Source organism: Apteryx rowi, unplaced genomic scaffold, assembly GCF_003343035.1.
Source record: "Apteryx rowi isolate R43461 unplaced genomic scaffold, aptRow1 scaffold_144, whole genome shotgun sequence".
Taxonomy (NCBI): domain Eukaryota; kingdom Metazoa; phylum Chordata; class Aves; order Apterygiformes; family Apterygidae; genus Apteryx; species Apteryx rowi.
In genome coordinates, this window is record NW_020447686.1 from 523,364 (window position 1) to 540,140 (window position 16,777).

Below are 16,777 nucleotides of genomic sequence, written 5' to 3' on the forward strand. Positions count from 1 at the left end.
TTTTGCAATGCAAGTCACCTTACAAACAAACAAACAGTACTAGATAAAAAGCAAGAATCTTCAACACTAACATGATAGAAATGGAAGAGGGCCTGAAAGACATTTTTCCCTTATGAAGTATAGCCCTAACACCATAGATAACAGAAACCTTGGCACGTGATCTGTGTGATAACAATATTATGCAAATGCGTGGAGGGAACTGCATGTCCCAGTGGACGTATTTCATCTGCTGGTACCAACCTGAGTTTATTTCCTGCAGGGGGTATGTTGTAACTATGACTGAGTGAGCCTTGACCTGCCCCCTCAAATATAAAACCTGCAGGAGTGGAACAGTGCAAAATATAAGTTGACATTTTTTTTTAAGGGAGGAAAAAGGGAGATAAGATGGGCTGATGTGTATGTGTCTAATGAAATATATAAGCAGACACAACTTTCTAAGGTGTTTTGAGTGTTTTAAAGAAAAAATAGTAAGGAAACTGTTTCTGGGATTCCCTAAACTGAGCAATATGCATTACAGTAAACACTGTACTTCTGTAAACAATTATTGAAAGAATTTTTGGCTTTAAGTCAAATGGAAATAGCCTACATCTATCTTAATGTATGATAAATCTGCATCTTTAATCTAAATCTTCCTAATTTTAGGACTTTAAAAAAAAAACCTATCATATGAACAAATCTGGACTATATGTGCYGAGTATGCTATATTCCTGCCAAAACAAATCACAAGAAACTAGATTAGTCTCATAAACTATCAGAAGATTAACATTACAGATTAACGATTACATCAGATTTGTAAATTTGTTTGTAGTATACTTCTTATATTCTTCCTTTTTTTGTAAATGAACTTTAACATCATGTGTTAATACAGCATGCTTTACACAACATATCAGCAATTGAAATTACCAGGCCATCCTGACATACCAAAACAATGATAACTGAGAGGTACACCAGTTTCATATAGCAGAGTAAAGAAGTTGCCTTTAAGAGTGTCCTCCTACGTTGATTCAAAGTTAGTTGATCTAGGAAGATAAGTCTTATAGCAAAGGTGGACACCAGAACTTCTTTTATTCTCAAACCCACTAAAATCATGAACTCAAGAGGGTACTATTCTAAGTTGCTTTATACCCTTACTGGAATTTATACACAAATTTAAGAGCATTAACAAGAATGAAYAGAAAAAAATCTCTCTCCAATGCCACATCTTGTACCTGAAAAGTCAGTTCCCATTTAGTCTAACAGATTTCATTACATGTTAAAATATCAATTGTGAGAATTTAAATAAACCTAAACTAGAAACATCCTGAAGAGAATGAATTGACAATTCAGAAATTGTGCAGGTACGTTGTACAACTGTACATCGTACACAGTACATGTTAATACTCCAGATAAGCAGAAATGCAACAAAATCTAAATTGCAGAACAGCATAGCATACAGTCATATGCATGTCTAAGTGCTATTTTCAGCTAAAAAAATAGACAGTGAAGTGTCTAGTAGGCAGTGAACTAGGACTAAATACCACACCTAGCTTACTTGGTATTCATGTATTTACTAAGTCTGTACAAATACATGCACATTTGATTCAACACAGATACAGTATGCTACATAATGTCAAGAGTAGTATCAGTTACAAAAATACATYGGTTGTCAAAATGATCTAACACGCATTTCACAACCAATGTATTTCTGTAATTGTACACATACAGACGTAATAAAAGTATCTACACTTCCAGTGCTGAAAGGTGTAGTTATAGCGTTCATATTTCTCTTCAGATCCTTTAATACTCTGTAAAACTTTATTCCCTTATCTGCTTTCTCAAAAGACTCCAAATTATYATTTCTAACAGAGAAGAAAAGAATGCTTACTATTCACAGAGGTCTGATAGATATGCTGTGTGAAAAATGGTGGAAATCATAGCATGAACTTTCTTCCAAATCATAACACTTATCAGAAGAACAGAAGAGTGTAGATCTCTGCTTGTTGCAGAAAAATTTGAGATTGAAAAAATATCAGTTTCTGATGATGACTTAATTCATGCTATCAGTTAGAAGCTGGCTGAAGCAATATGAAAACTTTAAATGATCTTTTTTAAGCCTTACTGTGACACAGAGAAAGCTCAGCTTATTTCTGTGGACTTGTATCTATTTAAAACATATTGTAAACCTGCAATTAAAAAGATGATTTATGAAAAAGAGTCCTAACAAAGTTACATTATACAGTTGAAGAAAACTACATTAAAAAGAAAATTAAAATAAGAACTGGCGTTCTTTCAAAATCTGCATAACCAAGTACATTGTTGTTGCCACCAAGAAAGAGCGGGTTAAAACGCCTTTTTCTTTCTAATGAACACCTGTTCAAAAGGAAGGGCTATTAAAAGAGCYAGACGAGTAACAGGAAGGGTAGAGTGTTTGGAGGAAGTCACAGATCCTTAGTCAGGCTCAGAGGCTTGGGCTATTCTCCAGGATAGAGAAAGTCCAGTCTGTTAGTTACATTGCTTTCATCTATATTTACAGTAAGATCAGGTTGCTGAGCAGACTTCATTATCTGCTGCTCTGTCATTTCTGTTGGCTACTCTGCTAGCTCACACGGTACTTTGGAACAGTCAATGGAACTGGTAAGACACTGAACTACTGAATTATAGCAGTAATATAGAGAATGTCCATAGTAATTTCACTCTGAGTTTATCTAAGTTAGCATTAGGAGGTTCTAATAGCAAGGACACAATTTAAGTTCTTCATGAGATTGCATAAGTTAATAATGAGCTGCTCTGGAAGAGGTAGCACTTTCACTGTTTGAAAAGTAGAGAAAATTCTGGTGCAGGAAATCACAGCTAGAGCTCCTAATTTCTAAACATATAAAAAATTAAAAGCAGCTCATCAGTATCTAATAATCTGGAAAATTCAGTACAATCTGCTTCAGTACTCCAAGTGCCTTAGCGCTAAGAAAATAGTTGAAAAGGAAAAAGACAGGCCACACCAATTTTATCTGAAGGAGGTGAGGAAAGTGATTTCGCACTTTTATTGTTGTTAGCACAGTGTGAAACGGTTGTGCTACAAGCACTGTATGAGAATGGCTAACAATGAAATCCTCACAAAGCAGCTAAAAACTGCTTTCTGAAATAAAAACTTGAGGCTTGCTGAAAACAGATAAAAATCAAACAATAGGTAAATAAGCATACAAGCACACTGGATTGAAATTGATGTTTCTACCATTTCCTCATTATTCTCACTTATAGTTGAGGGTCTAAAGCTACGTTCACAGCAGTAAAATAATTTTTAGAGGGTCAGACAGCATTGGCAACCTACAAATGTTAGCCAACTCTTCTGCTGTCTGTCAGTTTATCACCAGCCAGCACTTTACACTTTTGGGAATTAAAGACAAAAATTTTCTACATATTGTTACAATGAAAAACATTACTCAGCAGTTCTAGTTCTTTTTTGAGTCCAAATATACTGCACTGTATATATAACACAGTGTTTTAAGCATCACATGGTTTTTAAAGCAGTAAGACTTACCAATCCACTTAAGGCTAAAATCCAGATGTAGGAACCAGAGGTTAAGAGCTAGAAGATAAGAGTAATGATTAAAATTTTAATTTAACATAGTGATTGCTGTCTGACTGTCTGTTGCAATATTATACAGGGTTTGTATTTATCATGACAATGGGAGAAGTCAGACATTTATTTCTGTGAAAATTCAGTTTAACATTAACAAAGAGGTATTCCAGAAGTAGCAGAGGTGGAAAAAACACAGGGATCCAACAATTGTTCTTTTCCTACAGAACAATACATTTTATTTTCAAATAACATACTAAGTATAACAGGATGTCAGTTATAGGCTGCACTGAAAAACAAGTCTGAAAGACAGACTGAAGCAAAGGAAATGACTCAGCAGCAACAGGAGAAGAGTTCCAAGCAGGGGAAGGCAATGCAAGTGAAGATCTTATGCAGGCAGTCATGGAAAGACCAAAAATGAATGTCAAAATTAAAGATATGAAGTTCTCACCCAGTGCAATGTTTGTAGATATGAAATCACAGAAATAGATTGAGCAAATTTTCAGAAAGTCTACGTAACCAACAGAGGGGCCCATCACTTCTAGCAAAGTATATGGGATTAATCACCTGGAGAAGGTTATTATCAACTGGAAAAACAGACTGAAAATTAGACTGATAACTGGTTACAAAAGTAGTTCTGTAAGATGCAGATTGAGTCATGAGAATATCTTCTCTAGACTCTGACTACTGAAAGAGTGGCTTGAGATAAGGGCAGAGTTTACAAATGAGCAGAAGGTGAACGCATTTCTCTCAACCCTTGTGACAGCAGCAACTGTCCTGTATAAATCAGGGAAAGATCCAGTGAAGACACAGTGATTAGTAATAGTAGTGATCTCTATCTGAAGTGTTAGATGCAAGAAAGCAAAAGGCAAGGGATACAGTGGAACAGAGTTCAGACAATACCACTATTTTAACAGAAAACACTGGAATAATAGTGGTTGTGACGGTTTCAGGGGAGAGGAAACACGCTTTCTGAAAAATCAAACAAAGATGGTGCTAGAGCAGAAATCAAAGGAATCCACATGCTACAGAGCAAAATGGGTGAATGAAATGTTCAAGCAGAGCATGAGTCAAGATTCTGAAACTGACCATTCATCCTAAAATACACTCTGCTACACCTCATACACTTATGGTGCTTTCCGTTAGTTTTGGAGCTATTTTTGAGTCCCTGGAACATATAAAAATGAGTACAATTTCTCATAAGTTTGCAAGTCTTCTGTTTCATAATTCACCTTGTGACATGATTGTCCATTCATTTCTGGGCTGTTGGGGTTTTTTTGTTTTTTTTTAAACAACTACTGTGTTTCTCTGTCAAGCACCTATGTTTTTCCATTTATTTTTAATGTAATACTACTTGATATTGCTGTGCTCTACATAACACTATTTTAAATTATCCGTCACATGGTAATGCTTTGTATAAAAACAATATTAATTTACATAGAAGTGCAATCCAGCCAAATCTTTGATAATTTTATTTACTGACAGTCTTACCACAGAAAAGTACTGTACTCTATTAGCTTCATCTGAGCTCTAATAGACAAGGGGAAAATAAATAAAACCAGGAAAACAAGAACAAATTAGAAAGATGAAAGAGATGCCTGCCCCAGCATCAGGTCCCCACTGTTTTCATCTGGTTCATTTCATTGAACCAAAATAAAAGACATTACAGAACTTGCATATCATATTTTCCCATACAAGACAATCAAGGCAGAAGACAATGGAACAACTGATATTTTGCCCAACACTTCAGCATACAGAAATGTATAGTAGAAGTATTTTAGTATATTTTAGCTGATTGGTACATATGTTTAGCTAGTGTCTGTCCTCTCATATGGGTGAAAGCCTCAAAATTCATATAAGAACATACAGTGATACTGCTGTGTTAACAAATCAATAAAAGATGAACAAGCAAGTACATACCATACCTGTAAACCCAGTATATACACCAGTGTCTTGTTTGTGATAGAAAAGTGGCCTAATACTTGTGTCACCTGCACTCTTGGAATGGAGCAGTAAAATGGTACAAACAAAGCAAACACAGGACCCAAGCTGCAAAAAGAAAGATACAGAGGGTTAATAAGAACATTAGCAATAATAATGTAAAACAATATAAAGTAATTAATTCTATGTACATAACAAAGTGTAATATAACCTTGCAAACAAAGGTTTTCCCTGGGAACCGAAAATTAAATAATTTATTATGTTCAGTAAAATAGATTCCACAGTGAAATAATCAAATATGATTATTTGGCAATTATCCTCGCAAAGAAGAAATAGGTAACAAAAAGTATCTTATTTCCCAATGTTCAGGATGGAGGCAGCACAGAAGGCAACATTTTTATTCTAATAGCAGACCATTTCTATAAAACACAGCATCCAAAAAAGAACAGCAGTAGTCATCTGTAACAGAACAAAACCTCTTTGAGCCAAAGAGACAAATAAAAAGGCTTATACATACTCCAAAAGATGATGGAAACCTCGGAGCACCTTATAAAATTATGCTCTTATTATTCACCCAAGCCTAAGGTATTACAGGGTTGACGACACACTGCATTATCACAACTCATCAGAAGACTGGAACACCGACAGTTCAACTTAATGTCCCTTTGCCAGTGACTTGCATAGCCCTACAAATAACTAACATTCTTTAGGATTCTCACCTTAATCACAGCACAAGATGCTCACTAAGTTTCCACACGCTCTTCAGGGTCAGTTTCAACAAAATGTAAGACTCAAGCACCTTTTACAATGGCCAGACCATCCAGATTGAAATTATGAGCATAAACTAGTGCATTTCACGCATATCCCCAAATACAAAGCCTGGGTTCTTTATGATAAACCCTTTCAGTTTCCAGGAAACTACCACTGTAGAATCAGTGCCAAAGGCACGGATATGGGAGATTCTAGAAGAAAAATACTTCCTAGAATGGAGAGGAAGATTAACAAAAAAATGGTCACTTCCAATAAAGGAAAATGCCTTTAGATTCTAATTCAGGGTCCAGCACATCTATAAGCAAGACATACTATCAGCTGCTTCAGGCTACAGAGAGAGCTCCTTTCCCCAACTCAGCAAAAGCTTAGCCCTTTGCTGTACTTCAACACCTCTCAATAGCCCAAAATATTGCTTTCACAGCTTTTCCAATRAACAGTTTTGTGCAACTAAGTCACTGTTAGGGGGAAAAAAAAAGAAAAGAAGTGTTGGTTGAATCGCCCCCCTGCATTGAAGCAGTTAGTATAACCTGGCCAATACTGGCAGAGCAGACGAGGGAGTCCAGACTTGAGGTGCTCCGCTGGCAGAGCTATGACGGTGATAACTTCCAAGCAATAAGGTACAGCTAACAGCCAGGGGGAGGTTACCCGCAAAACGCACATCTACTCCGGCTTAATCCTGGCTGGTTGTTCTGTGCTGTCTGGTGTCTGACAGAAGCTGGATACTGTAAAGGATAATTTTTACACTGCTTACCAACTTATCAAACAGTTCAAGGCCTACAGTTTTTACAGACCTTTAGACGCAAGGGATCTTTTTATGCTCAATGGGAACTGTACAAACGGCATAAACCAGGACCTACGTAACTTGGAGTGTTCGCTCAAGAACATATCTCCCTCGAGGAGGTTCTACGGATGGCAGTAATACCATGTGAAATGATGGGCTGAATAATTAAACTTTCATTTCCTGAATAACTGCCAAATACGATACTCTCAACTGCAAAAAAACCTGATGATTAAATAGTTCAAATATTATTTTTACTCATTTAATGGGCAGTGGCTTAAGACTATTTCATTACCATTGGTTTGTTACATTTGAAGTTCAGCTTGCTGAAAACCTTCGCCTCTGAGGACTTAAATGAAGTTTAATTAAAGAGGTTGAAACATTTGCAGTATCATCTGTTTAGCAAACTGCCAGATGCAGGTGAATGCACAGAGAATGCTAACTCTAGAATTACTGAAAATATATTTTCAATTTTGCATATAATCTCCCTTACATAAACAGATTACATCTGTATAGACACATACACAACTAATTCTTTGCATAAATTCAAATTATTTGAGTTGCAGGAGTTCATAGGCAGAGCTACAAAAGTAGTACATACAAAAATAATTCTTTATCAGAATTGCTTCTATTGCAGCCAAACAATATTCAATGAAGCAGACGAGTTTTATAAGTGAGGAGAGAGGAAAAACAAAGAAAAAGATCTTTTCCTCTCTTAGAAAAGTCCTTTTATATGTTTTCTGTTTATGGAATTTAATTCTTTCTACTCTTACCAAATGGCTTCAGGGAGTACCAAAATCGTAGCACGCTTTTCAGGTTTTATTCCTCCTGTGATAAATAGTGACTCAAACACAGAGATTTTACATGCAAGAGTGCACTCACTCATAAGATGGGAAATTACAAAAAGGAATTTCCTATGACTACAACTGTGTTTTAAAAAGAGATTATAAAAGGTTGAAAGGTTCCTTAAATGTCAATATTCACCACTTATGCCAACAATAAAACATAGAAAACACCATCCCAGACCATCCCAGTTGATTCATGTGACTCAAAGTCTTGTATTTGACACCACTCACAACCCGACAAACTAGAGGAGCTAAAAAACCCATAAAAATGGACTTTTTTTCCTGAAACAGTAAGGAAGTAGATACCCAGACAGACTTACACCTGCAAAGATGTAAGTTTATGTTTCTTAAAAAGAGTTCACTTCTAGTATAATCAGGTACTACACAAATATCCATACAGGAATCATCATCTTTTTTTTTTAATGTCTAAACTAGTACTCTTTAAAATATTTCATGGAACTCATTTCCACAGTTTAATCCATTGYCTGAAAATTGTTTCCTTTTCATTATATAACTCTGTATTTTTACATTGACAATTTCAATTTATCTTTTCTGTTCTGTTCAAAATTTTTGATGCATTAATCATGCCTTGTTTTAGAATATATATGTAGATGCTGCTCAACTACAGTGGGTCTTCCAATGAAGTCATGTATGAAAGAATAATAGAATATGACCTACAAGTAAATGGGCAGCAAAGGGAAGGCTAAGGAAAATGCGGGCCTGCTGCTCATCGGAACAAGGGACCTAGTGTCAAAGGACATGGAAAAGGTTGAGGTACTCAACGCCTTTTTTGCCTCAGTTCTCACTGATAAGGTTTGCCCTCAGGCCTCACAGGTCCCTGAGCCTCCTAGCAGAGTCTGTGGGACTGAAGCAGCACCCACTATAGGGGAAGATAGTTAAGGAACACCTGAGCCAACTGCACATACACAAGTCAATGGGACCAGATGGGATGTACCTCAGGGTGCTGAAGGAGATAGCCAATGTTACTGTTAGGCTGTTCTCTGCAYCTTTGAAAAGTCACGGTGATCAGGGCAGGTTTCTAATGACTGGAAAAATGCAAATGTCACACCCATCTTCAAGGAAGCTTCAAGTAGCTACAGTCAGCCTCACCTCAGTCCCTGGGAAGATTACAGGGCAAATCCTCTTAGAAGCCATTTCCAGCCACATGAAAGACAAAGTGATTGCTAACAGCCAACACTGATTTACCAAGGGCAAATCATGCCTGACTAACCGGTTGCTTCCTACGATGAGATGACTGGCATTGCGGACAAGGGGAAGGTAATGGATGCCGTATACTTTCACTTTGGCAAGGCCTTTGACTCAGACTCCCATTGTGCCTTGAAGCAAAACTGGGAAGATATGGACTGAATACGTGAACACATATGGGGCACTGGCTGCACTGCTGGACTCAWAGGTTCTGACCAGCAGTACAAAGTCCAAATGGTGGCCAGTTACTACCAGCATGCCTGAGGGATCCATACAGGGGCCAACTCTATTTCGTGTCTTTATTAATGACCTGGGCAATGGAACAGAGTGCACTCTCAGCAAGTCTGTGAACGACAGCAAATTGGGGGAGCAGTCAATACACTGGAGGGCAGAGCTGCTATTCAGACATACCTTGATGGGCTGGAGAGAAATGGGCTGGCAGGAAACTTATGAAGTTCAACAAAAGCAAATGTGGAGTTCTGCACCTGGGTTGGAATAACCACATGCAACCACAGACTGGCTAGAAAGCAGATTTGCAAAAAAGGACCTGGGAAAACCTTCAAACCAGTATTAGTAAGCAGTTCACCCTTGCGGGGAAGAAGGACAATTTGCATACTGGGCTGTTCTAGCAAGTGTGGAGTCACCAGGTCACGGCAAGCATTATTCCCTTCCATTCAGCACTTCTCAGATTGCATCTGGAGCATTGTTTCCAGTTTTGGGCTCCTCATTACAAGAAAAGCATTGACCCATTGGAGCGAGTTCGGCAGAGGGTAATGATGGTCCAGTCCTGGACCAGGTTGCCCAGAGAGAAAGAATCTCCATCCTCAGAGATATTCAAAATTCAGCTAGACACAGCCCTGAGCAACCTCCTGTAGTTGGACCTGCTTTGAAGAGGGGATTGGATTATATGACTGCCCATGGTCCTGTCAAACCTAAACTGGTCTGTTATTCTGTGAATAACTAAAGCTTTGTTCCCAAAGCTTGTAGTCACTGGAGGAATTTCTGTTCCTGCATTTGACTGCACAGGTATAAACATCCATTCATGCACTGTAAATCAAAGGACTGGTTCTTAACTCTTTTCATTAAGTTAATTAATTGCTTGGTGACATAGTCAGATTCAACATCTAAGTGGAAAATATACTCTTACTGAAGGACTACTTCACTTCTCTCTCCTCCTTCACTTTTCTCTTTTCCTCTTTGCCTTTCCTCTCATTCCTTTGAATTTTATTCACAGAATCACACAGTAGTCAAGGTTGGAAGGGACCTCTGGAGACTGTTTAGTCCAACCCCCTGCCCCTTCTCAAGCACGGTCACCTACAGCACRTTGCCCAGAATCATGTCGCTCAGGATCACGTCCAGTTAGGTTTTGAATAGCTCCAAGGATGGAGGCTCCACAACCTCTCTGGGCAACTTGTTCCAGTGCTCAGTCACCCTCACAGTAAAGTGTTTTCTTGTGTTCAGGTGGAATTTACAGGGTTTCAATTTGTGCCAATTGCCTCTCGTCCTGTCACTGCGCACCATGGAAAAGAGTCTGGGTCAGTCTTCTTTATGCCCTCCAATTTGTGTATTTATACACATCCCCCCTGAGCCTTCATTTCTCCAGGCTGAACAGTTCCAGCTCTCTCAGCCTCTCCTCGTATGAGAAATGCTCAGTTTGTCAATCATCTTTGTGGCCCCTTGCTGGACTTGCCCTACTAAGTCCATGTCCTTCTTGAAATGGGAGACCAGAACTGGGGACAGCACTCCAGATGTGGTCTCACCAGGGCTGAGTAGGGGGAGAGGATCAGCTCCCTTAACCTGCTGGCACTGCTTGTCCTAATGCAACCCAAGATATCATTGGCCTTCTTTCCCAAAAGGGCACGTTGCTGGCTCATGGTCARCTTGTCCACCAGGACCCTTAGGGCCTTCTCTGCAAAGCTGCTTTCCAGCAGGTCAGTCCTTAGCCTGTCCTGGTGCGTGGGGTTATTACTCTCCAGGGGCCAGACTAGACATTGCCCTTTGTTGAACTTCATGAGGTTCCTCTCTGCCCATTTCTCCAGCCTGTCGAGGTCCCTCTGAATGGCAGCACAGCCCTCGGGTGTATCAGCCACTGCCTCCAGTTTTGTGTCATCTGCAAACTTGCCGAGGATCCTCTCAGTCCCACCATCCAGGTCATTAATGAAGAGACTAAAGAGAATCGGATCCAGTATCAACCCTTGGGGGACACCACCACTGACTGGCCTCCAGCTGGACTTCATGTCGCTGATCACAACCCTCTGAGCCTGGCAGTTCAGCGAGGTTTCAATTTGCCTCACTGTCCACTTATCTAGCCCATACTTCATCAGCTTGTCTAGGAGGATGTTATGAAAGACAGTGTTGAAACCCTTACTAAAGGCAAAATAAACAACATCCATTGCTCTGTCTTCATCCACCAAGCCAGTCATCTCATCAYAGAAGGCTATCAGGTTGGTCAGGCATGTCTTCTCCTTCGTAAGTCGTGCTAACTACTCTCAATTGCCTTCTTGTCCTTCATGGGCCTTGCGCTTCATGGCCCTTCTTGACAATAGAAATGACATTTGTTTACCTTCCAGTCCTCAGAAACCTCTCCCAATTGCCATGACCTTTCAAAGATAACCTGGAGTGGCCTCAGAATTACATTTACCAGCTCCGTCAGCACTCATGGGTGCATCCCATCAGGTCCCACAGACCTGTGCATGTTCAGTTTGTTTAAGTGTTCCCTAACTGGATTCTCCTCCACTGAGAGCTAAGTCTTACTTGCTCCAGACTTTCCCACTGGTCTCAGGGGCCTGGGATTCCTGAAGGCAAGACTTACCAGCAAAGACCAAGGCAAAAAAGGTCTTCAGTACTCAATCTTTTCTCATGTCTTTTGTCACCTGGTCCTCATTCCCATTCAGCTGTGGGTCCAGATTTTTCCTGGTCTTCCTTTTCCTGCTTATGTATGTGTAGAAGCCTTCCTTCTTGCCCTTCAAATCCCTTGTCAGATTCAACTCTAGATGGGCTTTGGCTTTCCTAACCTCATCCCTGCATGCTCTATATTCCTCCTGGGTCACCTGTCCCTACTTCCACCTCCTGCATACTTCCTTTCTATGCTTAAGTTTATTCAGGAGCTCCTTGCTCATCCATGCAGGCCTCCTGCCTYTGCTTGATTTCCTGGTCAGAGTGGACCATTCTTGAGCTTGAAGGAGATGATCCTTGAGTACCAACTGTCTCTCTTTGACCCCTCTTCTCTCCACACTCATATCCCATGGGATTCTTCCAAGTAGATCCCTGAACAGGCCAAAGTCTACTCTACTGAAGTCCAGGGTTAGGATTCTGCTTTTTGCCCCATTTCCTCCTCGCGGGATCATGAACTCCACCATCTTATGGTCATTACAGTCAAGGCTACCACCAATCTTCACATCCCCAACCAGTTCTTCCTTGTTTGAAAGTATCAGGTCTAGCAGATTACCTCTCCTTGTTGGCTCCCACATCACCTGTGTTAAGAAGCTGTCATCTCCACAAAGCTCCTGGATTGCATGCACCCTGCTGTGTTGTCCCTCCAGCAGATACTGGGGTGGTTAAAGTCCTCTATGAGGATCAGTGCCTGTGAACATAAGGCTTCTTCCAGTTGTCTAAGGAAGGCCTCATCTACTCCTCCTTCCTGACCAGGCAGTCTATGGCAGTCATCCACAACAACATCACCCATGTTTGTCTGCCCATTAATCTTAACCTATAAGCTCTCAGTTGGCTGATCATCCATTCCTAGGCAGAGCTCCACGCATTTCTGCTGCTCTCTCACATAAAGGGCAACTCTCTCTCCTCACCTCACCTTCACAGCTTGTCCTTCCTATAGAGCCTCTATCCATCCATCACAGCACTCCAGTCATGTGAGCTATCCCACCACATACTGTGATCCCAATGAGATCATAGCCCTGTAACTGCACAGAGATTTCTAATCCCTCCTGTTTGTTCCCCAATGCTGTATGCATTAGCGTACAAGCACTTTAGAGAGGCCCCCAGTCATGCTGATTTCCCAGAAAGGGAATGAGAGCTTTCACCATAATGCTGGGAAAAATAACTTAGAAAAGTCATTTTAAATGTTTTCTGTCTATGGAATTTAATGCACATAAAAATCTTTCCTCTCCTTTCCTCTTTCCTTGCTCTCCTTTTCCATAGATCTTGGTCCCAGTCCTTTGTTTATTATGTTGGTGAGAGTATCAGGAATAAAATGGTTAATATCTTTTCAAGTGTGATGATTAGCTTCTACTAGAAAATTGAGGTGTTTTTGTGCAAAGAAAGGACATCACTATTCTCAGACACAAACATATGCTGACTCTAAACTGAGTTTTATGCCACTTCATGTTTAGGAAGATATTTTTAGTCATGTGGGTTAGAAACTAACATTTTCAAACAAAACAAAAAATTCTAAAGCATGAAAGATTAAATTCTAGAGTTTGAAAACTCTGTATGGACACCATATCCATTCCAAAGGCTTACTGCAATGGAAGGCTTTAGAATGATTATATCCTCATTTTGAATAGCATGTTAACATTCAACATTTGCATAGAAAAAGAAATACAGCAGACACACAGAAAGGAGCATCCCACACCATATAAAGTGATGAGACTAGTCTTGCACAGAGAAAAAACAACCAGAAGAAACAATAACCTTCCAAAAAAACCAACCCCCCCCCCCCAAAAAAAAAAACAGATCTGTGAACTACTGACAGAAACCAAACAACCAGGAGCAAGCATTTCCCAGGGGAGAAGCAAGCTACCTGAAGTTTAAAAGGGTAAATATTAAATGCAGATTAAAATAAAACATGTTAACATTACTAAATTTATACACAAAATATGGAAGAAACACCCTGGTTCTATTACACAGGAACAAATGGGTAAATAGCTAATGTTACTTCTGCAAAAAGTATCTGCTGTTGTCAATGGAAGTTTTATGGGATTAAAATTTGCAGAAATAACCTTTACATTATTTTATTTAGAATGACTCACCACATTTACTGCTGTACTGTATTTTTTTGTTCACATTATTGACAGCAGTTTAAGCTCTTTATAGAAAGATTAACCCCACAGCAGTTTAAGCTCTTTATAGAAACAACCTCACAAATCCATGACCATGTTGCTTTTTAGGATTGAAAATATCAGTCATAAAAAACAGCTGCAGATAATACAAAGCACATAAACATTGTACTTTATCAGTTCCTTTAGCGCTCTACTTCCCTACAAGCTGTCCAGAYGGTGCCATATTACATTTAAGTTGCCAGTCTTTATTTTGAATGTGTTAAATATTTTAAATAACATCCTTAAAATTAGCTAATTCCCTGGCATAATGACAACCCTTGACAGCTGTGATTCTCTGACTAATGGCAGCCAGGACTAAAAGGAACCATCGGCGGTACTGCATCCAACCCTTCTGCTAGACATGAGCAGGACACCCCAATTCCCAAGGTTTCTCAAGGAAAAGCATTAGAGAACTTCTCCCAGTATTCCTGTATCTCATCATCAATGTTTCACAAGAATTCAGGGGAAAAAATAATTACAAAAAATACAAGACAAGCCCTGAAAAGAAGTTGTGTGCATCTTGAGGAGGGAAAAAAAAGTTTCTTCCTGTCCATGGGTATCTCAGCAAAATCACTGCAACTTTGGGTTTATCAAAATATGAAACCAAGCACATTTTAACCGAACAGTGAACACTTTTCAATCCCCTCTTGAAGATAAGTTAGACACTTAGCTCTCATTAAAAAAGCTTTAGTTTTTAATTCTAAGACTATCTGACAATGTATTCTATAGACTGCTCAGTTCCATTTCAAACCAGCTTCAGGTTCCCTTCCCTCCCTTCTGGTTGGCAAGCTAATCCAGAACTTTACTCTTTCGGTGGCTAGAATCTTTCTAATTTTAGTTTTAATTTATTCATCTTCAATAAGATGCTGACATATGTAAGTACTACTCTTTAACTTCTATAAAGATAAGTTAACCATATCTCCTTTCAACCTTGCTTGTGCAAAGCTTTAGAGGCTAGTATCTTTTAATCTCTCACAAAATTGTTCTCTAGTTCTCAGTTCAGCTATCTGCTGACTGATTTATGCTAACTGATCATTGCTATTGTACCAGCTTGCCAAAATACACAAAATTTCTTCAGTTAGGCCTTCACAATTATACAGCCCCCATGCAAGCACTTTTTGCAGACCACCAAGCACTTTTTCAGCTTACTACACTATTAAGAGAAACAAAATTGTTTTATCAAGGTCCCTGTCCTTTCCTTAATATAAAATTAGCACAGTGCCATTCACTTTAGGGCCCCAAACAGCCAGCATGGTATACTGATGAAACAGACAGAGGGTATAGGAATGACTTGCCAAATCCTGCACCCCAGCTGAGCAACAATATCACTGCAACGACAACTCCTCCTTAACTGATAAGTACTTAACGTCAGCCAAGTGTTGCAGAGTTAGTTACCTGTGTTTAGCCACCAACAGTTGCTGCTCTGTATCAGGTATCTGCAGCAAGCGATTGATGGTGATGGCTTACCAGGTTGCTTTGTCTTCACCCACCAAGAAGCAATCATCGCTGACCATATTTACCAAACCAAAATCTGAGCTCAGCAGGAGAAAGGAGCTTGCACCTTTCTCAGAGGCAGGGGCTCCCAGAAACTGGAGCTGAGTCCACAGGGAGGTATGGAGGCTTAAGAGAAGCGGTGAAGGGATTTAGATGGCAGAGTATTTCATTGAGGAGGTACAGTCCAACAATTGCATTGAAATTTTTAGTGCCCCTTTAGTTCATCTGGCTTGGGTGCTTCACTAAATCTCTATCACAGCTTAACCTAACACATTTTATTTGGCCTCTGTAAAGCAGACACAGTGAGTTACCATGACTCACTGATGAGCAATCACTTGCTGTTGCTCAAACTCAAGTCACTTGAGAAATAATGTTTCTCTTCAGAAAAAGACAGGATTCAGCTACAGGTTACTTCTAGACGTCTGAACAGTCTCCCAGGGAAAAGGGATTCTTTTTGGAAGTAAGGGCAGTTTTGCAGTTAAGAAAGTGAACTGGGACTCAGGCTGGCTAGATTCAATTTCTGGTTGTTCCATAAACATCCTGCGTAACTGCAGAAGTCATTTCTCACTTTGTGTGGTAGCTCTCTAGATACGGAATTGTGAAGATAAATCCAGTACCATTTGTAAACTGCTCAAATACAGTAGGGACTAAGTAAGTAGACAGAAAAATAAAATAACACAGGCATCATAACACATTGGTCATAATATTAACTGCATGCTACCACCTCTGAAAGTAACATATTAGTGTATTAATTTACATGTTACCCTCCTTTTATGAATAAAGCAAAACAATAAACTCTGCATACAAATGGTAAAACCACACTTTTTGAAAAATGCCCTTTTTTGGTTTAAATGTCCAAATGCTGGGACAGTCTGCCAGATACTGAAGAAACAGCAGCAGTGTAAGAACAGAAAACAAATAGCTAGAAAGAGAAACGGTGTAGCGGAAGAACGCAATCTGTATCATTCAGCTCAAGCAATTACCACCTCACCACCTCATGCTAGGCTGCGTTAGTGGCTACTACATTAGTGTGGCTCAACGAGTACAATCTCATAATATATCTTAATCAAAGGAAGGCAATATTTTATCAGATCAGAACAAGAAACACATATTATTTTTACAACGGTAAACTTTT

General features: G+C 39.4%; 1 protein-coding gene across 1 annotated transcript in view; it reads right to left on the reverse strand.

The window, feature by feature from the left end:
• The window catches only part of UBAC2 (UBA domain containing 2), a 113,957-nt gene that overhangs the window by 26,938 nt on the left and 70,242 nt on the right, over nt 1–16,777 (reverse strand). The window contains exons 6-7 of the mRNA XM_026058184.1: nt 5,479–5,602; nt 3,515–3,562 (exon numbers count right to left, since the gene is read on the reverse strand). Of these exons, the coding sequence (XP_025913969.1) occupies nt 3,515–3,562; nt 5,479–5,602 (172 nt within the window). The remainder of the gene's footprint in view (nt 1–3,514; nt 3,563–5,478; nt 5,603–16,777) is intronic.